This window comes from Malania oleifera, chromosome 2, assembly GCF_029873635.1.
Source record: "Malania oleifera isolate guangnan ecotype guangnan chromosome 2, ASM2987363v1, whole genome shotgun sequence".
Classification (NCBI taxonomy): domain Eukaryota; kingdom Viridiplantae; phylum Streptophyta; class Magnoliopsida; order Santalales; family Ximeniaceae; genus Malania; species Malania oleifera.
Genome location: NC_080418.1, coordinates 81497081 through 81520184, shown reverse-complemented (window position 1 = coordinate 81520184; position 23104 = coordinate 81497081). Strand labels below are relative to the sequence as shown.

The 23104-nt window shown below is 34.4% G+C and overlaps 1 protein-coding gene across 8 annotated transcripts in view; it reads left to right on the top strand.

Annotated features, from left to right (window-relative positions):
• The window catches only part of LOC131148898 (uncharacterized), a 32391-nt gene extending 18410 nt beyond the window's left edge, over positions 1–13981 (top strand). For 2 of the 8 annotated variants that reach the window (XM_058098860.1, XM_058098861.1), the window contains exons 2-4: positions 12121–12157; positions 12244–12365; positions 12498–12693. In XM_058098860.1, coding sequence (XP_057954843.1) covers positions 12121–12157; positions 12244–12365; positions 12498–12560 — 222 coding nt within the window. In that variant the 3' untranslated portion in view covers positions 12561–12693. Of the gene's footprint in view, positions 1–12120; positions 12158–12243; positions 12694–13578 lie in introns of those variants that run through there. The other 6 variants (XM_058098859.1, XM_058098858.1, XR_009135085.1 and 3 more) reach the window with 5 other exon arrangements.
• The last annotated feature ends 9123 nt before the right edge of the window (positions 13982–23104 follow it).

Sequence of the window (23104 nt, the reverse complement as noted above, 5' to 3'; positions counted from 1 at the left end):
GTCCTTGAGTAACACCCAAATCATTCAACCAAGGAGAACCAAGGACTCAAGGAGTACATGACCAATATTCATAGGTATGATATCACACCAAATGTTATCAAAATAGTCACCTATTTGGATAGGAGCTGGACATCTTTCCAAACATGTAGAGTTATCAACCCAAGCTGTCTCATAGCTCTGAGTGTGGTTTCGGATGATGTTGCACACGAGTGATTCCATTTCTAGAAATCACATTCATAAGGTATCTTCCATCAATGATGAATTTGCAAACATTTCCTACACACTTGAGAAAGGTGTGAAAAGGCTTGAAATTGTGCCCAAAGTTTGACAAATGACATTCCTTTTTCTAGTAATTTGTCACCGTATTGTTGGATTTATATATACATATACTGCAACTTTATATCACCAACAGCCCTTAACAGAATTTGCACCCAATTCTCAATCTAATCATGCAAGCCACGAACTTCCCTCTCAATTTCTTAATAACAATTTTCCTGCAAAACAGACCCTCATAAACAACTTAAAATAGCAGCAAATGGCAGAAATTTGGTCTAATTCTTGATGTTCGCAAGCAAATTTCTAGACTTTCAAATCAAATTTTCATGCTTGCTTGCAATATATCATGTTCACAATGAAAATATTATGCAAAAAATCAAAATCTCAGTAGAAAACACCAAAATTTCCTGAATGGAACCAATTTTGCACCATATTGGCCATTGGAGGGGATTCTGGCAAGTTTTCTAGTGCGTGTCACTGGCGCGTGAGTCTCTGGTGGTGACTTTTTTGCAATGAAATTTTGGGTGAAAGGAGATTAGGGGATGAGGATTGTATTGGTGGTTGTGGTGATGAAAAACAGATTTTGAGGGGCTAAAGGCTAGAGATATTTGGCTAGTGTGTGGGGCTATCCACTGGTCAGACGATGACATAATTTTAGGGGAAGGGGTTTTGGGGGGGTTTTCTGATGTACTGATGGTGTCTGGAAAGTATTCCAAGGAAAGGATGTTCAAAATTGAGGATATGACTGGAATTTTCAAAAAAGTTCAAAACTGTTTTTTTTTTTTGTTTTTTGACTAAATTTTAAGATAGAGATGAGGGAATGGAATTTGGGATTGGGATTTAGAGCAACAAATGCATCTCGGTTGAACTAACATTGCATGACAAGTATCTCATTCAGTCATATTCTGATTTCATGAACAAATACAGAACAAATTTTGATTTCTAGTATCATGTATCAACAATTCTAATTCCAAGACAGATTTGATTTTAGAAATTCTAGCAGATTTTAATTTTGAAAAGTATACAATTCTAATCTAGACTATGAATACACAACGAAAAGTATAATTAACCTTTTTGATTCTTTCACTAGTCTCCCTTCTTGGCATTAATCCTTCTCGTCATTCTCCACTCCTTTGTCTCTTTATCTTCCTTGTAGTCTTGAGCTTCTTTGTACGCCTGAATTCCCGCCCTCAGAAACTCCATATCGCCATTGCTCTTCGCTTCTGAATGTGTTAATCTGTATAGTTCATGAGTCAGATGTTTCACATTGCAATTCAGCCTTAAAATCATGAAGTAATGAAGATTTTATGTGTTAAGGAATGTTGTTTCTTTAATATTCTTGGATTTGAATCTTGAATTTAGATTGAAGAATTCTTGCAATCCCTTGTTGTTTAAATATTCTTCGATTGATTGTCGTTAGCGGCATCAAATTTCCTGCACCAAAGGGTACATATTGTAGTATTTTTTAGGTGGTTGCCATTACCTTTTTAGTTTAAGCCATTGGTGAGATCTTCTCCTCTTTTGTTATTTCTTTTCTTATTACTATCATTATTATATCCAATAGTTGGTTAGTAGTGGAGATTTTGTGTTTATGATTTGTTGGCTTAATATATACATTTTTGTGTTTTTCATTCAAAAAGTCTAGGAATATACAAAATTTTTCAAAAATTTGTAGGCTTAATATTGCATGATTTTTTTTTTTAAAGGTTTTAGTCTAGCTTGGACTCACCCAAAATTGTATGCTTAATTTTTTTTTTTTGATGCATTGTATTGTGTGTGGTTTCTACTAATTTTAGGGTGTGATTTAGAAAATTGTCCATGTGAAATAAGTTCGTAAAAAAAAAAAAAAAAAAACTTAAACGTGTACTTTGCCTGTGTTACACAAATTCTTTGTATACACAATTTGTTGTAAAATGTGCGGCAATTATGATGAATAGTACGGAAAAACATAGAGATAAAGCAACAAAAACACATGAATTTAATGTGGTTTGACAGTATGCCTACATCCACAGGAGCGAGCGAGCTGGATTTCATTAAATCAAAGTAGGGTTACATCATATGTATTTATACTAACCCTAGCTGTACAGATATATAAGAAAAATTCCTCAAATACCCCCTATACTGCACCCCAACCCATTAATCATCCCAGCCAATAAAATAAAAAATAAAAAATAACAAGCCCAAAAGGTTGATGCCGTCGTTCCGCTCCACTTCCCATATAAGCCTGCTTTATCTTTACATGTGTTCCACTCGATATGAGTCACATACTACTACAATCTCCACCTTGTGCGAATATTCTCCCCTTAGAAGAAAAAGAAAACATAACCTGGAAACTTCATCTGGGACAATAGGTTGGGACGCCTCCCATCTAGCATCTGGAGACGTTAATCAAGTCCAAGCAGTGCTTGAACTTATCTGTGGTAACATGCTTTGTTAACATGTTTGTTGCATTCTTAGAAGTGTGAATTTTCTTAAGCAATAGTTCACCAGAAACCAATTCTTTGATCCTGTGAAATCTCACATCTATGTGCTTGGTTCTTGCATGATACACTTGATTCTTTGCCAAATAAATGACACTCTGACTATCACAATGTAATTGAACTCCACCTTGTTGGATACCCAGCTCATTGACCAACCCAGTAAGCCACAGAACTTCCTTGGCAACCTCAGCCACTATCATATACTCTGACTTAGTAGTAGATAGTGCAACTAGAGACTGAACCATGGACCTCCAACAAATAGGCCCCCACACAAAAGTGAATATATAACCTGTGGTAGACCTCCTGTCATCCAAGTCCCCTGCATAGTTTGCATCCACATATCTCACAACTGAAGGATCACCCTGTTGTCTACCAAACATGATGCCATAGTCTGTAGTACCCCTCAAGTATTTGAAAATCCACTTGACTGCATCCTAATGCTGGCGTCCCAGATTTGATAGAAACTTGCTCACCACACTAACAGCTTGTGCCAAATCTAGTCTTGTACAAACCATAGTATACATCAAGCACCCCACTGCACTGACATATGGAACCTTTGACATGTCTTTAACTTCATCATTTGTCTTTGGGCACTGAGCGGTAGACAATCTAAAATGATTTGCAAAAGGTGTGCTCACTGGTTTTGCATTATCCATGCTGAACCTCTCCAACAACCTCTCAACATAGCTACACCGAGATAGCCATAATCTCCTGGAAGCTCTGTCCCTGCAAATCTCTATCCCAAGAATCTTCTTGGCCGCATCCAAATCCTTCTTGTCAAATTCTTTGCTCAATGAAGTCTTCAACTTGTTGACCTCACTTACTCTTCGTAACAATCAACATATCATGCACATAAAGTAATTAGAAAAGTACATGAATCATCAAGGCTCTTCACATAAACATAACAATCATACTCACATCTGCTATAGCCAATCTGGATTATGCAGGAGTCAATTTGCTTATACCACTGTCTCAGAGACTGCTTCAACCCATAAAGTAATTTCCTCAATTTATAGACCAAGTGTTCCTGTCTAGACTGATTGAATCCTTTTGACTGTACCATGTAAATGAGCTCCTCCAAATCACCATGAAGAAAAGTTGTCTTTACATCTATCTGCTCCAATTGCATATCAAAATGTGCTACCAAACCCAACACTGCTCTGATGGAAGTGTGTCTGACCACAGGGGAGAGAATCTCATCATAGTCAATTCCTTTCCTCTGTGAGTAACCCTTTATGAGCCTTGAACTTTTCTCCCTCTTTTTCTGATACTGCTTCTTTCTTCCATGGTTTTAAATAACGGCCGCGACCGTTACGTAATGGTTTTTTGGGTTATCAATACCATTACACACTACGAAATCGGTGGGAATAAAATCACGGCTATAGCGGCCATTATAGACTGCGACCGTTACGTAAAGATCGCCACGACTGTTACGTAACCGCTACAAGACTGTTAAGCCAAACATTTTATTTTATTTTATACTTTTTCTTCTCACCTTTTCCCTCTTTTATAAATCATACTCAATATAACATGTGGCAAGAGGGGGAAAAGATTATAATGATGATGACAATGATACAAAATTTACTATTTCTTTAAATACTCACAAGGGATGCATTAATTAACAATTTAAAAATACTAACTTGTTAGGAAAATATTTTATTTTGATAATATTAGTAATGTGATATTTATGTTCTATATTTTTCAACTTCAACCTTCCTTCTTTTCTAACTATTTTATATTTGTATTATTCATATGTCTTATGTGTCAAATAGATTAGTGGAGTGTATAATATATTTTTTTTATTAATTAATTTAGCACGCATTAGAATTTATTACAGATAAGAACAATGAGAAGTATAAATATTCACACACGCAATTTTTCTATCAATGGTGGTTTAAAACAAATGTAAACTTGTTGCCGTTGCCAAATAACTTAGTTAATCGAACTAAAGGATCCAAAATACATTATAACTCTTTCAAAGAAGGGCTAAAAGCTTAAAACATGCAAGTACGTTAATATGCACAAGATTGTGCGTGCTTCAAAAAAATTCACAGCCGTTACACCTGCTTCTCGTTATGTAACATCTGCTACTCCCGCTTCTTGTTACACTCGTTAACATTATGTTACGCTACCCGCTACCGTGATTTAAAATCATGATTTCTTCTTATACACTCATTTGCAGCCTATCGCTCTCTTTCCCTTTGGAAGCTCCACCAACTCTCATGTCTGGTTCTTATGTAGAGACTCCATCTCCTCCACCATTGCACCCATCCATCTACTCTTCTCTTGGCTGTGTATTGCCTCTTGAAAAGTAGTAGGATCCCCGCTGCTAGTAATGAGTGCATAAGAAACCAAATCTTCAAAATCATACCTGGTGGATGGCTTGATAGCGCGTTTGGGCCTATCTATAGCTACACTATGATGTTGCTGATCTCCTGAGCTAGAACTCCCTGCATTCTGAATATTTTCTTCTCTACTATGGGTCTCTAGCTCCGCTTGCACAACATGCTCATTGTTGCTGCAATTTTCTGGAACGTGTTTTTCTTCTTCTTGAAGTATGCTGCAACATGACTTTCTCATAAAAAAATCACATCTCTACTAATCACTGCCTTGTTTGCCTTCGGATCCCCGAGCTTGAAGCCTTTCACCCCTTTCTGATACTCCAGAAAGATACATTGTCTAGACTTCGCATCAAGCTTTGACCTCTCCTCACTAGAAATATCCATGCAGGCTGGACATCCAAACACTCTCAAACCAGAGTAGTGTACCGCATTGCTTGTCCACACCTCCTTTTTTACTTTCCCATTTAGTGTTGCATTAGGTGACCTGTTAATCCAGAAACATGTTATATTCACTGCTTTTGCCCATAAGTTCTTTGCAAGCCCTGCGTTCAACTTGAGACACTTAGCTTTTTCAGCTATTGTTTTGTTCATCCTTTTCGCTAAACCTTTTTGTTGTGGTGTCTTGCGTATTGTGAAGTGTCTCTTAATCTCATGCTGCTCTCACAACTTCGTGAGCTTTGAATCTGTGTACTCAGTACCATTGTCAGACCTGAGGCATTTGCTCTTCCTTCCTGTTTGGTTTTCTACTTCATCTTTCCATAGCTTGAACTTGACAAACGTTTCTGATTTGTGCTGCATGAAGTACATCCAAACCTTTTGTGAGTAGTCATCAATAAAACTCACGAAATACATATGTCCTCCTTGTGATGCCCTTACTGGCCCCCAAACATCTGTATAAACATAGTCAAGAATTTCCTTTGTCTTGTGTGTGGCTGTCCTGAATTGCACCCTAATCTGTTTTCCAAGAACACAATACCTGCAGAAATTAAGCTTGCATGTTTTGACATCCTTCAATAGATTTCTCTTATGAAGCTTCATCATCCCATGCTCACCCATATGACCTAACCGCTGCCACAAAATTGTACTATCTAACTCTGACTTTGCAGCTGCAATTCCACCTACAACTGTGGTGTCTAGCAGTGTATAAATATTTCTTGCTAGTTTCTGCCCCTTGATCACATTTAAGACACCTTTATTTACTTTCATTACTTTACTTGCAGACTTGTAATTAAACCCATTACAATCTAAAGTGTCTAATGAAATCAACTTCTTCCTTAAATTCGGTATATGTCTAACATCACACAACGTTCTAACAATACCATCAAACATTTTAATTATGATATTCCCTATTCCAACAACTTTGCATGATGTATTGTTACCCATCAGAACAGAACCAAAATTTACTAACCTGTAGTTGTCAAACCAATCTTTATTGGGTGTCATGTCATAGGAGCATGCCAAATCTAGAATCTAGGAATCTGTGAGATGATCTGAACTAGATGAAACAGAAAGCATATCCCTGTCACCGCTCTTAGAGTCTTCTTTTTCCACTACATTTGCAAACTTTGATGGACCATCTTTATTCTTTGTATTTTCCTTCTTTTTCTTTGGACAATCTCGTTTTATGTGCCCCTTTTTCCCGCACTTATAACATTGTATGTCCTTCATCTTCTTGGATTTAGACCGAGATTTATTGTTACTCGATTCGCTCTGGGACTTGTTTCTCCTACGTTCCTAGTTATCCCTCACGACAAACCCTTTACCTTGTAAATTCTCATCATTGGTTTCTTCCTTTGATGAAAACCTACTAGAGCACTTGTGATCTCCTCCAATTCGAGAGTTTCTTTTTCCCACATGAGAGTTATAAATAAAATTTTCGTACGTAGGAGAAGCAAGTAGGGAATTCAGTAACATCAACGCCTTGACGTCTTCTTCGAACTTCACATCAACTCGCTTCAAATCACTGATGATTTAGTTGAACACTTTGATATGCTGGTTCAAATTTGAGCCCTTTGACATCTTAAGACCATACAGTTTCTACTTAAGATAAAGCTTGTTTGTTAATGACTTGGACATATACCAACTTTCTAGTTTCAACCAAACCGTCGTTGGTGATTTCACATCCATTATGTGATACATCACGTCATTGGCCAGACAAAGTCTGATAGTTGTCATAGCCTTCGCTTCCAGTTCCTTCCAATTTATGTCGTCCATGCCTTCCGGCTACTTTCCGTGTAACGCCTTCACCATGACCTGTTGCACTGACAAATCCTTGACCCTTTTTTGCCATAATCCGAAATTTTTAGATCCGTCAAACTTTACCATGTCGAACTTCGTAGGAGAAATCTTAGACATCATGACCTGTGCTCTAATACCAATTGTTGTGAAACGTGTGACAATTATGATGAATAGTACGGAAAAACACAGAGATAAAGCAACAAAAATACACAGATTTAACATGATTTGGCAGTATGCCTACATCCATAGGAGCGAGCAGCAGCTGGATTTCACTATATCAAAGTAGAGTTACATCATATGTATTTATACTAACCCTAGTCGTACAGAGATATTAGAAAAATTCCTCAAATACCCCTATACCGTACCGTGGGGGCGTTGCCCCCACACCTCCAACCCATCAATCGTCCAAACCAATAAAACAATAAATTACAAGCCCAAAAGCCTAATGCCATCATTTTGCTCCACTTCCAACATCCGCCTGCTTTCTTTGTAGATGTGTTCCACTCAATATGAGCCACATACTACAACACAAAATCAATCTCAAGCTCGGATCAAAGGAATAGGATTGCGTTAAGTAGTTGACAACTGGTGTAAAACTTTGTTAGATTTTATTATCATGAGTTTTTACCAAATTCACCTAGGTCAAGGCAATAGGTTAGCATAGAAGGGAGAGTGTTAACAAGTTAGCACAAGAAATTAAGATTAGATTAGCAACTTGGAATATAGAGACTTTTATGGACAAAAGTATGGAAATAATGAAATTAATGTTTAGAAGGAAAATTAACTTAATCTGCTTTCAAGAGATGAAATAGGTAGGAGAGAAAACTACAGAAATTGAAACTTCAGGATTTAAACTTTGGTACACTGGTAAAGAGAAACGTAAAAACGGGATGAAAATTATTGTAGATAAAGACCTAAAAGATAATGTAGTAGATGTTAAAAGAATAGTGGATAGGATCATTAAAATCATACTAGCTTTAGGCTGGGAAATAGTGAACGTTATTAGTGCGTATGCTTCCCAAATAGGCTTAGCAAAAAATCTTAAAAGACAAGGAAGATATGGATAGTATTTCACAATGGATACCAAGGCTTGAAAAGACGTTCATAGGAGCTAATTTGAATGGTCACATTGGAAAAGGATAATATAGGATATGAGAGGATACATGGAGGCCATGGATATGGAGATAAAAATGAGGCTAGTGATACGATCTTAGATTTTGTCATGTCTTATGATTTGGTTATATTGAATACTTGCTTTATAAAGAGAAGAACACTTAATAACTTCCTAGAGTGGATATAATAAAATCCAAATAGATTTCTTTAATAATTTAATTAGGGATTTTGAGTTTAGAGACATTCTTTAACATCTAGTTACTTGGTTTGCTTTGGTCAATTGATTGGTGGATGCTCATGTAACATGTTTTCTGTTTGCAAAGGTTGGGTGGATTGTTACCTGGAAAGACTCTGCTTCCTAGGGTCATACAATAGAGTGAACAGTAAACTTCAAAATTCAATTCAACTCCCTAGTCAATCCTGCTCGATCACCTTACAAAATCTGGTCTTTTGGTTGATAAATTTGCCATCTTTCCTTCAACATCTGTGATACTTGATATAGTATGTTTCACACGTTTAGAATAAAAAGGACATATGAGGGCCTTGATTTTTCCCATTAATTACTGGAAAATATTTTATGTATTTTCTGATTTTTGATAGCACAAAAGAATTCTGGTCAAGGAAATTGGATTAGTTAATAGCAGAAAGTAATGTCTGCTTTAACAGAACCATTATGTCCATTACCGATCAGTTTGAATCCTAGAATAAAAGATCCCAATACTCAATTCTTTTTCCTCTTTTCCAATATTTCCTTAGAAAAGAAATAGAGCTAGTTGTATGAGAATGAGAAACGGAAAAGAAATGATATCCATTTATAACATGAAGCTGTGTAAGAAAAATACAATATTAAGTATAAATTCTCATGCTGTGTTGTTTTGGTTCAAAGAAATGAGAATCTCACTCCCACAACTAATTAAATGAAATGATCTAGGAAACAATGTCTCAAATTGATCAGCTAAAACAGTCTAAGGCTCAACACTTTATTCAGCGTTAAACTGACACTAGAAATAATTTTTAGTATTCTATTTGAACAATCAAGAAAGATATTTCTGTGGAAAATATTTTTCGTTAAGTGGTGACGTTCTGTTAAACTAAACCAGTTTAAGAGAACTAAGTGGTGGAACCTAAAAGGAGAAAATATAACAAAATTTAAAGATAAAATGATCAAAGATAGTGATTGGACTATTGAGGATAGCGTAGACACAAACACTCTTTGGAGTATGATAGCTAGCTCTATTAAAAAGATAACAAAAGAGATTTTAAATGAATCAAGAGAAAGATTATTGAATAGCAAAGAAAGTTGGTAGTAGGATCAAGATGCCCAAAAAAGTTGTAAAGACAAAAATAATTTGGTATAAAATATGACAAAAATATAGAAATATGGAAAATTTTGAAAAGCATAAAGAAATGAGAAAAGATGCAAAAAAAACTTGTAGTAAAGAATCTAAAGATAAACATAGATTATTTAATAATTTGTATGCTAGATTAGATACAAAAGAAGGGGAAATAGACATACTTAAATTTGTTAGAGTTAGAGAAAGAAAGAGTAAGGACTTAGATAATATAATATATATAAAGTGAGGATGATATTGTCTTAGTTAAGGAAGAAGACATAAAAGAAAGATGACAAAGTTACTTGAGTAAGCTATTTAATGAAATTCAAGTAGAAAACTTAAACTTAAAATTGACAAATGAGAAAAAGACTAAAAATATGAGATTTATTCGAAAGATTATATTTAACGAAGTTAAATTTGTACTAAAAAAATGAAAAATTGGAAAAAGCTATAGGATTAGATAACGTCTTAATTGAAGTTTGGAAATGCTTAGGTGATAATTGAATTATTTGGTTATCTAATTTACTTAACACAATTATAAAAACTAAGAAAATGCTAAACGAATGGAAGAAAAACACTTTAATACTCATACAAAAATAAAGGAGATATTCAAAATTGTAATAATTATTGTGGAATTAAACTTATGAGTCATACAGTAATATTACAAGAAATGGTAGTTGAACAAAGATTAAGGCTAGATACGAAGGTCTTAGAAAATCATTTTGGTTTTATGCTTGAGATAGTTACTACAGAAGCTATATATCTTTTAAGAAAATTAATGGAAAAGTTTAGGGAAAAAGAGGGACTTGCATATTGTATTTATTGACTTAGAGAAAGCGTTTGATAAGGTACCTAAGGAAATTCTTTGGTGAGTTTTAGAAAAAAAAAATGAAAAAAAAAGAAAGTGTATGTAGCAAGTATAATGATGTCATTAAGGATATGTATGATGAAATAATGACTAGTGATAAGACTATAGGAGGAGAGATTAGAGATTTCCAATTACAATAGGTGTACATCAAGGATTTGCATTGAGCCATTATCTTTTTACTTTAGTGATGGATGAATTGATTAGAAGTATCCAAAATGAGGTTCCATGGTGTGTGTTATTTGTAGATGATATTGTCTTGATTGATGAAATTAGGATGGAGTAGAATTTAAGTTAAAATTATAGAGAGAAGTTTTAGAATCTAGATACTTTAGGATAAGTAGAAATAAGATAGAATATATGAAATGTAATTTCAATAATAGTGGGAGGAATATTGGAGACGAAGTTAGACTTGATGATGAAAAAATCAATAGTACTAGTAGATTTCAATACCTTGGATCTATTATGAAAATTGAAGGAGAAATTGAAAAAGATGCATTGCTTAGAATTAAAGCAGGTTGGGTAAAATGAATAAGTGCTTCAAGTGTGTTTTTTGATCGTAGAATACCTTTAAATTAAAAGCGAAGTTTTATATGACGACTGTAAGATCAACTATGTTATATGGATACAACTAAGAAACAACATATTCAAAAAGTAAAACTTAGTGAAATAAGAATACTTAGATGAAGGTGTGGTATAACGTTAAAAGATAAATTAAGAAATGAACATATTTGTGATAAGTTAGGTATAACTCCTGTAAAAGATACGTTAAGAGAGGGATGACTAAGACGGTTTGGACACTTGTAACATAGGTTACATAGTGTAGCTAATGAGAAAAAGTGAATTAGTTACTGTGAGAGGTAGTAGAAAGGGTAGGGGTAGATATAAAATAACTTGAAATGAGATGTTGAGTACGGATTTAATAGTCTTGAATTTGTCAAAGAAATTGTACATGATCGCATTAAATTTGCGAAAAATGATTTATATAACCGACCCCACCTAGTGGGACTTAAAGTTTGGTTTTTTGTTGTTATTGGTGATTTTCTACTAAGAAAAAAAGCCTAAAAAAAAAAAAACGCACACACCTAAAGGCTGAAGTAGACAATTAATCTTTTTTTCTTTTTTATTTACAAATAATTAACTTAAATGAATCTAAATTTTAAAATCTTTTCATGTTAAGATGTTTTATCATTTTTTAAGAATTCAAAGCCATATAGCTTTCTGAATTAAAATATAAGTAGTTCATCCTCATTTTTAAGGCATGTGTATTTAAAAAATGCAAGTATTTTTCACAATATGTAAATGTGGCCTATGTTATGTAGGGATGAATGAAGTATTTGGAAATAATATTCAGTGACCATTTTATTTATATTGAACTGAACTTAATTGACAGAAAATTTGATGCCATTATATGTCTGATGTTTAGTAATATTCTGGTGCGCACATGACCTATTGCTTCTGTATGCTTCCAGCTTGCACAGATATTTGACACCTCAGTTGGCATAACTGGTAAATCTTGAAATGCTTATGATTTTACCCCTTTCATATTCATTTTGTAATGCATTGTAATGCTGGAAACAAATAAATAAATGAAGGACAAGCTGAGCTTGCTGAACTGGATGGACCCTTTGTGAAGATCAGTCTCCGTGGTCGTTTTTGGCATAGACGTACCCTAGTTTTGGCCAGACTTGGCAGTTATTTGAAGAGCAGAATACCTGTAAGTGACGTCTTAATTTTCATATTTCTGTTTATCAGCGTTGAAGATCAATTGTCAAAGGTATGTAGATTTCCCCCTCTTTAGTAATTGCATGCCAATTTTTTTTTTTCCTTTCTTTTTTTTTCCGTGTAGGAAATCTTGGAGGTAAGTATAGAAGATGAGCAACAATTGGATGACAGCCCTGAAAATTTTTGAACCTTCTGTTCACATTTCATTGTGCTAAATACAATATTGAAGTTCAGCATCCCTGTGCGCAGTAAGCTTTTAGCAGCCTGTGTGCTTTATTTCTCTCTTTTTTTTTTCCTAATAAAAGAAGAAATTCATTGAAGTTGCTGTTTAAGGGGTGCACCAATGCACCCATGTGAAAAAAGAATTGCTAAAAGACCAACCAAAAGGATTGCTGTACATAGGCGTTCGCTTGCAGCATCTTCTAAGATCGTGAGAGCATTTTCACATTTGGTTTGAATACGAAAATCTGATGTGGTGAAAATATTTGGAGTGAAAAGGTTCACATGAAACATGTGCATCTTGTTCCCACACTCCCCTATGGTAAGTTTCAGGGGCATTTCATTCTCCTGAGTATCCTATTATTTGGATAAATTTGAGCTAGTATTTTAGTGGATTGGACAAAAATGTCCCTATAACATAATATCATAATACTCTATTATTATATTTAAAAAAATACATTATTAATAAAATAAAAATGATATTATTCTCTTGTTATAATAATTAATTAATATTTAGATACTATAATGCCCTTACACTATTTTGGTTATTTGATTATCTAGGTGTTAAATTTTTAAAATTTGTAATTATTAAAAATTTTAAGGCATGGATTTAGTTAAGTGTTAGTAGATTTTATGTTGAAAATATAACTATGCTTTATGTATATTGGTTACTCACATGTCAAGTATATAATAATGAATGGCTGTCAAGTCTATGTATATATATATATATATGATGTCCGTGTCAGTGTTTGACTCCATATGAAAAAAGTACGTTCTATTTTTGAAAATCTTAGAAATGAAACTCCGAAGGCTTCATATGTTCCTAGCATATTAGGAATGTTTTTTATGGCCCATAACAAATGTTTCCGAGGCTTCACATGTTCATAGCATATGTCTGCACATTCTTGAAGTCTTACTATGTGAGTTTTAAAGAAGTTTCTGTGAAATGTAAAGCCCTTTTGTCTTTATTCAATAAATGTGAGCAGTCCTATTGGAGTGTGTGCAGCATAGGACTGCATGCCTACCACGTGAAGTCACAGGAGCCCATGCCCATCTGTTGCCTACACCTATGCTTGCTCCCATGCCCAAATGTAGTAGCCCATCTCGCTAAGAAGCTTGCAGCCATGTGAAGTTTGCAGCAGCTCCATGCCACCCATGTGAATGTTGCCAGTGGTCTAACAAATCGACCAGCGCATCCCCAGTCTCCATTATTTGAGCAATCCATCGAATGCCTATAAAAGGACATGTTTGCGGTTCCAAAAAAAAAAAATAGAATTCGAAGCATTTCTATTTTTCTAGTTTCTTTTATTGTAATTAGAGAGATTTATATACTTCTAATTCAAGAAAAAGATATCATTATTCTCTTCTTATAATTAGAGAGAAGTTGTATCATCCCTTATTTATAGTGGATTTCTTCTAGTCTTACCCATGATTTTTTTTTCAAATTGTTTGAGATTTTTCATGTAAATCTTCCTATTTTCTCATTCCTTATTTTAGCGGTGCAATACTGTTCATACCCATTTAATTTTCTAAGTGGTATCAGAGCCTTGAATTATGATCTTTGGGTTGGGGTTACTATTTACGGTTACTATTAACATGTGTCATCAGATACTTTTACAGTATTGTGAAGGTATACGAGATTTGTTCAACTATATAGTTCCATTTATTTGCGATACTATTTACGTATACAGTATTGATCACAGTGAAAAAGTGAGTGCTAGTTTAGTGGATGAACAAATATTATCCACTATAATGGCATCAAAGTACAAAATCAAGAAGTTTAATGGAGTTAATTTCTCCCTTTGGAAATTAAAATGAAGGCGGTCTTGAGAAAAGATAATTGCTTAGCGGCAATTGGAGACAAACCAACAAGGATAACTAATGAAAAATGGATCGAGATAGATGACAATGATGTGACCAATATTCATCTAGCATTGATAAATTTGGTGTGGAGAAGAAATCAGCAAAAGAAATTTGGAATGCACAGACAAAGTTTTATGAGGTTATGTCACTTCACAATAAAATCTTCTTAAAGAGGCAACTTTATACTTTTCGAATGAGTGAATTCACATTGGTTATGGATCACATCAACCTTAATACGGTGTTCTCCTAACTAACAACGTTATACCATAAAATTGAGCCAACCGAACTAGCGGAGCTTTTACACCAAAGTCTATTTGATTTGTATGTCATCAACTTAACAAATAATATTCAGTCGGATAATATAGTCTTCGATGATGTTGCAACAACTGTTCTAGAAGAGGAGTCTAGGCACAAAAACAAGGAAGATAACAAAATGTGGTTCTAGTGGGAGTCATAGTCATGGTAGATCAAAGTTAAGGAGTAAGAAGAATTTCAAATGCTACAATTATGGCAAAAGAGGGTACATCTTGAAGGATTATTGGCATAAGAAGAAGAATGCAAGAAAAGCTCCTAAGGAGAAAACTTCTTAAGGATGCGTTGCGAGTACCTTTAGTGATGACGAAATACTGTACAACAAAGCGGAAACTATCTCTAAAGGTGATAAAAAACTCACTGATGTATGGATCATGGATTCAGGAGTAACCTAACACATAACCTCTCGTCGAGACTGGTTCCATTCATATAAACCTGTTTCAGGAAGATCTGTGTTCATGGGTAATGATCATGCCTTAGAGATCGCTAGTGTTAGTATTATCAAACTGAAGATATATGATGGTACGATTCGCACTATTCAAGGGGTGCGACATGTGAAGGAATTAAAGAAAAATTTACTGTCTCTTGGATAGTTGGATGACCTTGGCTGCAAGACCCATATTAAAAAAAGGATCTTGAAGGTTATCAAAGGCGCACTTGTAGTAATGAAGACAGAAAAGATCATGGCAAATCTATAGATGCTGCTGGGAAATACGGTACAACAAGGAGACACATTAGTTGCATCAACTTAAGAAGAATCAACAATAATGTGGCATCGTAGACTTGGCTACATGTCTGAACGTGATTTGAAGATTCTTTCAGAACGTAATCTTCTTCCCGAGCTCAAATCAGTAAGTCTACCTTCCTATGAGCACTGTGTTACAAGTAAGCATCATATATTAAAATTTGATAGATTTAATGCCAGAAGCAAACATATTTTAGACTTAATTCACTCAGATGTTTGGGAATCATCAGTTGCATCCCTAGTAGGAGCAAATTATTTTGTGCCATTTATTGATGACTATTCCAGGAGATTATGGCTATTTCCAATTAAGAAAGAAGTTTGATGTGTTTCAAGTATTTAAAGAATTCAAAGCGTAGGTGGAACTTGAATTTGAAAAAAGAATAAAGTGTTTAAGGATATATAATAGAGGAGAATATATAGACGACAATTTATTTCATTTTGCAAGCAAGAGGGCATTCAAAGATAGTTCACTGTTGCACATACACCTCAGCAAATGGCGTAGCAAAGCGGATGAACATAATCCTATTGGAGATGATCAAAGCCATGTTGAAGACTACAGGTTTAGCCAAGTCATTATGGGTTGAAGCAGTTAAAACTGCTTGTTATGTGATAAATCGGTCACCATCAATAGCGATTAGTTTGAAGACACTGATAGAGATGTGGACCAGTAAGCCAGCCCAATATTCTTCTCTTCACATATTTAATTGTCTTGCATATGTAATGTATAATACCCAGGAAAGAACTAAACTGAACCCAAAGTCCAAGAAATGCATATTCTTGGGTTATGCTGACGGAGTCAAGGGGTATCGCTTGTGGGATCCCACTGTTCGTAAGGTCGTAGTAAAAAGGGATGTGATATTTGTAGAAAATGAAATGCAAAATAAAGAAAACAATAGCACTTCGGAAACAATGCAAAATGTAAATAATGATTTCATTATTTTGCAAAATGAAATGCAAAATAAAGAAAACAATGCAAAATGTAAATAATGTTTTCATTATTTTGTCGTTGTATGTGGATGATATGTTGGTTGTAGGCCCCAACAAATAAAGAGTCCAAGAATTGCAGGCACAATTAGTTAGGGAGTTTGATATGAAGGATTTGGGACTAGCAAACAAGATTTTAGGGATGAAAATTAACCGAGATAGAAAAGACAAGAAGATTTGAATTTCTCAAAATAATTATTTGAAGAAAGTCTTGTGACGCTTCAACATGCAAGATTGTAAGCCAATTTTTACTTCACTTCCTGTCAATTATAAATTATCCTCAAGTATGTGTCCTAGAAATGAAGCAGAGAGGATGAAAATATCTCGAGTGTTGTATGCATCAGCAGTAGGAAGCCTAATGTACATTATGATTTGTACAAGACTAGATATTGCTCAAGAAATCGATACGATCAGTCGGTTCATGGCGAATCCAGGTAGAGAGCATTAGAAAGCTGTGAAGAGAGTCCTAAGATACTTCAAAGGGACCTCAGATGCTACATTATGTTATGGATGATCGAAATTCATTGTCAGGGGATATGTTGATTCTGATTTTGCAGGTGATCTTGACAAAAAAAAATCCACTATAGGTTATGTGTTTACTCTTGCAGGAGGAGCAATAAGCTGGGTGTCAAAGTTGCAGACTGTTGTGGCATTGTCAACGACAGAAAGGAGGCAATCTAGATTAAAAGGTTAATGGAAGACCTCGGGCACACGCAAGAGAGGATTCTTTTGTATTGTGATAGTTAGAGTGCCTTACATATTGTAAGGAATTCGACTTTTCATTTCAGGACAAAACACATTGGAGTATAGTATCACTTCGTTCGAGAAGTTGTGAGGAAAGAAGTGTGAACATGCAAAAGATTCACACCAAAGACAACCTTGCAGATGTCATGACAAAACCAATCAATGCTGATAAGTTCATATGGTGTAGATCCTCTTATGACCTTACAGAAACGTAAGTAGAATGGAATTGGTAAGACTAGAAAGGATGAAAAAATGTTTGAAAATGACTTTAAGTGAGAGAATGTGAAATGTAAAGCCCTTTTTGTCTTTATTCAATAAATGTGAGTAGCACTGTTGGAATGTGTGCAGCATTGAGACTGTATGCCTACCCATGTGAAGTCATAGGAGCCTATGCCCATCTGCTGCCTGCACCCATGCCCAAATGCAGCTCATCACACTGAGAAGCCTAAAGCCATGTGAAGCTTGCAGCCGCTCCATACCACCCGTGTGAATGCTGCCAGTCGTCTCACATATCAACTAGCACATCCTCAGTCTCCATTATTTGAACAATCTGCCCGAATGCCTATGAAAGGGCATGTTTGCAGTTCAAAAAAGAAAAAAAAAAAAATCCCTAACTCGAAGCATCTCTATTTTTCTAGTTTCTCCTATTGTAATTGGAGATTTGTATACTCCTAATTCAAGAAAGAGGTATCATTGTCCTCTTTTTGTAATTAGAGAGACGTTGTATCATCCCTTATTTATAGTGAATTCCTTCTAACCCTACCCGTGATTTTTCCACAATTTATTTGGGGGTTTCCATGTAAATTTTGGTGTCGATTCTTATTTTTTCATTCTTTATTTTAGCTGTGCAATACTGTTCCTACCCATTTTTAATAGTTTCCAGTAGATTTGAGGACATTAGATATAAGTTGATAATCATATGGACGTTTGGTGCCGTTATAGGTTTGCGTTGTTTCTTTTTTGTTTTGTTTATTTACTTTTTACTTTTTTAGGTGGCGAACTTGTCAAGTGGTGAATTGATTCATGAAGTGCAAGATGACAGAAAGATTTGCTCCAATGATTTGCCCTTTTTTTTTTTTTTTTTTTTTAAATTACTTTTTAAAATAAAGGAGATAATGGAGGAGTACTTGCCTTTGGGGCTAGATGCCAATCATTGAATCTTATGACAACATGCAGATCTTATGGCTAGACTAAAGAAGTTCGTTCAAAATTGGTATTTGGGGTTGAATTCATGTGAAATTTCGACCTCTAGAAGTTTCATTGCCCAATTTGTGGGCATTTCATGAGTAATAATAAACATTGGTATGTAACAAAAACCCAAAGAATCCTTGAGGAACTATCTTAGGTACCTGGAATCCCAAATTAGATGCCTTACATTTTGCCACATTTTTTGTACAAAGAAACAACAGCTTAGAAACTTGATGGTATTTTTCCTATGGAGATATCAAAATGGCCCCAACACCATGCCCCAAAGCATTGGATGGCCCATTGAATAGCATCATCCATTTTGTTATTTGAATTTTCTTCAACCTATCTCACAACATCTTTGTCTTCATCAGGAATGTCAAACTTGGGTTATAATCTTTTATGGCTCAATCCATCAAGTAATCGGTAGTTGGACTTCTTTTTACAGATTTTTGAGTGACATAGGCTATATCCTACTTTGTGAGTACACAAGTCTTATCCATGCTAGATTTAAAAAATATATCTTATCATATTTATTTTGGAGAACAATCATGTGGTGCAATACAAGACGTACTGCTTGAATTTGTGGGTGGCCCATATTAGTGCACAATAGGCTTTCCCAAGGTTGAATACTTGGCTGCACAATTCTCAAACTTTTTGTTAAGGTAGTAGATGGCTTGTTCTTTATGTCCTAAGTGATCCCGGTGTCTCAGAACACAACCCATTGAAGTACTTGATATGGCTAAGTACGAGATTAGGGGTCACCCAATTTTGAATGGTACCGACATTCGTAGATTCAAGAGATACTACTTTATCTTCACAAAATCTTTGCGACATTTATTGCTCCATCCTCCTAGTTTGTTTGTTTATTTATTTATTTATTTTTTATTTTTTGCAAAAGCTAGAAACTAAGCTTCAACATAATAGTTAATTGTAAAATGAACAAGAAATGTAATTTATCCTTCGTAAAAGTTCATTAATTTATTACGAGGTGCAGGGATCCCTTATATCATGCACATATATATCTTTATTTCCTTGTGAATTGTATCATGGAAAAACTTCAACATGACTCTATACATTGGCCCCCCTTGGGTGCATTCTTTACTAGGGAATGACATCGCTTTGTGACAAAAAGTGCCTCACAAGGTAATAAAGGTATTCTTCTCTCTATCTTTTGGAGCCAATTTTATATGATTGTAATTGGAGAAACCATCCATAATAGAGAATATTGTGTTTCTTGATTTGTTATCAACCAAAACATCCATGTGTGGCAATTGAAAGTTGTCCTTTGGTCTTACGTAATTCAGATCTCTGTAATCCACACATATACTATCCTTTGTATCCTTTTTAGGTATATGAACTATATTTGCAATTTGCTCTGAGCATTTACTTCCAAAAATCTTGCCTTAAGCTACTTTCTAGCCTCTTCTTTGCTTTCTAATAACATATCAAGCTTCATTTTTATCTTTTTCCTAACTAGCCTACAGTAAGGATTGTGTGGCAAGCTATGTGATATTATATCGGTGTTCAACCTAGGCGTATCTACGCGCGTGCGCGCACACACACACAATTGGTAGCTTATCACTTTTTGGAATCCACCAAAGATATGTATAAGTAAGAGAACTCACCCTCAAAAGATATTGATTACTCACCACTTTAGAGATACAAAATTTAAAAGTTAAAGTTCACTCCAAACAAAGATACAAAATTGAAGAGAAACAAGCAAGGCCAAGTCATGCATTTTTCATTCAAAATCACACTCTCATATGTTAATACGTGCCCTTAGATACTTTTATAGACTTGGAAAAACCCTCCAAGCTTAGGAAAATGATACTTCACGTTTTCTAGCTAAATATATTTGATTTTGACAAAATGATGACTCAAAAGAAGAGCTTAGCATGTTTTCTTACATATGGAATATAAATACACAAAAATCTTAAACTAGCAGGCTGCACTCTAAGATTCAAACAATTAAAACTTCTATTCAACTCACTAAAAAGAGCACTTCTTTAACTTTAATTTTGTAGATGACATGAATATTTTAGAGCTCTAGAACTTGTATGAAAATGGGCACAATGTTGGGTCAAAATTTGTTTGTCCACAACGTCAAAAACTAAATTTAATGCATCATTAAATCACCTTCATGTAGCCTAAATTTACTTGAACTCATAAAGCATACTCTTGTGTTAGAGTAATTATCCTTTTCTTTTCTTCTACAGACAATAGTTCCAGTATCCTTACTTCTCTCTTACCCTATCTTTGCCCTATATTTATAGTTTCAGTGGGGATTTTAATGGGGTGTTTCTTGCTTGTTTTCTAATTCTAGGAGTTGTAACATCTTTAGGGGTAAATTTGTTGTTTCCTCCTTGTCATTTCTTATATGACTTATTGATTAAACATTCAATGTTAACTATAATATCAAGGTCATCTTTATTAGTAAAGCCATTTTCCACCCACTCGTGTAAACCATAAGCAAAACAATACAAGATTGGGCAAATATGGCAAACACACTTTAAGTTAGGTTTTGATGAATAAAAAAAGTGGTGTTCAGTATTCACTAACTCACAAATAGGATTTGTAATAGATTCATGAACTTTCTCATAGACTTAGAAATAAACTTTATCATAGACTCTCAAATAGACTCTCTCATAGACTTTGTCACAAACTCACGAACAGACTCACAAACTCTATTGTAGACTCACAAATGGACGCTTTCATAGGCTTTTATGCAGACTCTATTGTAGACACTTTCATAGATGTATTTACAGCTGCAATTTAAATTTTATTGACTCTCAATAAGCATATTTATTCAATTTGCTAAGCTAATATATTTTGAATTATTTTTTATTTTATTTATTGATATCTCAAACAAATTGCTATTCCTCCATGTCAAAGCTTTGATGTTCAAATTTCAAAATAAGAATCAAGAAAGATCAATCAAGCGGCTAGGAGTTTCCTTCTTCAACAATCGTAGTAGTGTAAGCTATTAGATTAATCCTTTATAAAATTGGTCGAAGCAAACCGAAGAAGAAGACACAACACACAAGATATTAGAGCATGTGTTAATGGTTTGGATAGAGCAATAGTTTAACATGTCCACATATAATGGATAAAAATTGTTCCCAAATCTGCCCTAATCATCCATTGAGGGTAAGCGAGCCTTCTTCATAGTCCTAGCGATGACGGAGGAAGAATCCACAGGATCACTATTCCTTGTGAAGGAAGTTCCAATTTGAGCAAAGGCTTTCGTGAGTATGATCGAGGGCAAGATACCTCATGGGCACCATTACTCATCCCTCTATCTAACCTAATAGGGTAAACTAGGGTATAGGATTAAGTGTGTGAGAAAATGTGGGTGTGATGTATGTGTGTGGCATATATCCCTTACTTATGCTAAAACTTGCAATCTTTAAGGATATTAAAGATAAACATATATATATATATATATATATATATATATATATATATATATATATATATATTGAATGAAGTTATGCATATTATTTTATTGGAGCAATTATAATACAAAGATTGCAAGTAAGGCAAACAAAGATATCCACTTAAAATGGTTGCCTCCGATGATATGATTTCGGGATGGAAGAGAGAAGTCAAAGACTTTCCTTGTTAGCTTGAAGGCTTGAAAAGCAATTATCCAAAGTTGAATGCGTCGGTCTTCCTTGATAATCTAAATCCACATCAATTAATGATGTGATATGGGAAGGAAGGGGGTTAACAAATTATATTTCACAACAAGCTTATTTATTAAATTTTCAAATGGAAAGGATTGGAAAAAGAGGTCTCAGAATCCCCATAAGATAAGACAACCTTTAATTTTGAAACTTTTAATATTTGAAATTAAAAAAAAAAGGGAAAAAAAGTTGTAATTGAAATAAAACAAGATTGACAATCTATTTAGAAAGTGGATTTTTAATAGAGTTAGGGATGGAATATCACCCTTATACGACCAAACCTAACATCACATATGATGTGACTTGGAAACGAAATAGGGTAGTCCGAAGACCTTCCTTGTTATCCCAAGGGCTCAAAATGGCCACTATTAGAGGAGTTTTATATCCCTTGATCACCCAAATTATTAATGATGTAATTTAGGACGGAAGGATCAACTCCTACTTCGATATAATTTCATACTTTTTTGGAAATGATTTGAAAAGAATATCTAAAGGATAAGGATAGCATTAAGTTTGAAATTCTTTGGGATTTTTTTATGTGGGGTTTTGGAATTAAATTCAATTTGGTCAATGTAGTCAAATTTTCATTTTGGGGAATGTCATTGGTTGATAAAAAGGAAAGAAAAAGGAAATCTCAATCTTGATTTATTCATCCTTATTGCTTTATGATCTTCTAGATTTTGAAGATATATATATTTATGTTTTCTCCTTTTACTTGCGTTTTGATTCTCAACTACTAAGGGGGAAACTAGAGGTAATAATGATAAATAATAATAAATACGGTAATATGAGGTAATAATATAATAGTATATAATGTTAATTGGCAACATAATAGATGATAATGAATAGTAGTGATAGAACTACCACTAGTAATATATTAAAGTAGAAGAGTAAATAGTGGTATTGAAATGGTAATGATGGAAGTAATAGTAATAATATGAAAATTGTAACGACCTGAAATTTGCATCCATTTTTTTTACCTTTTCTATG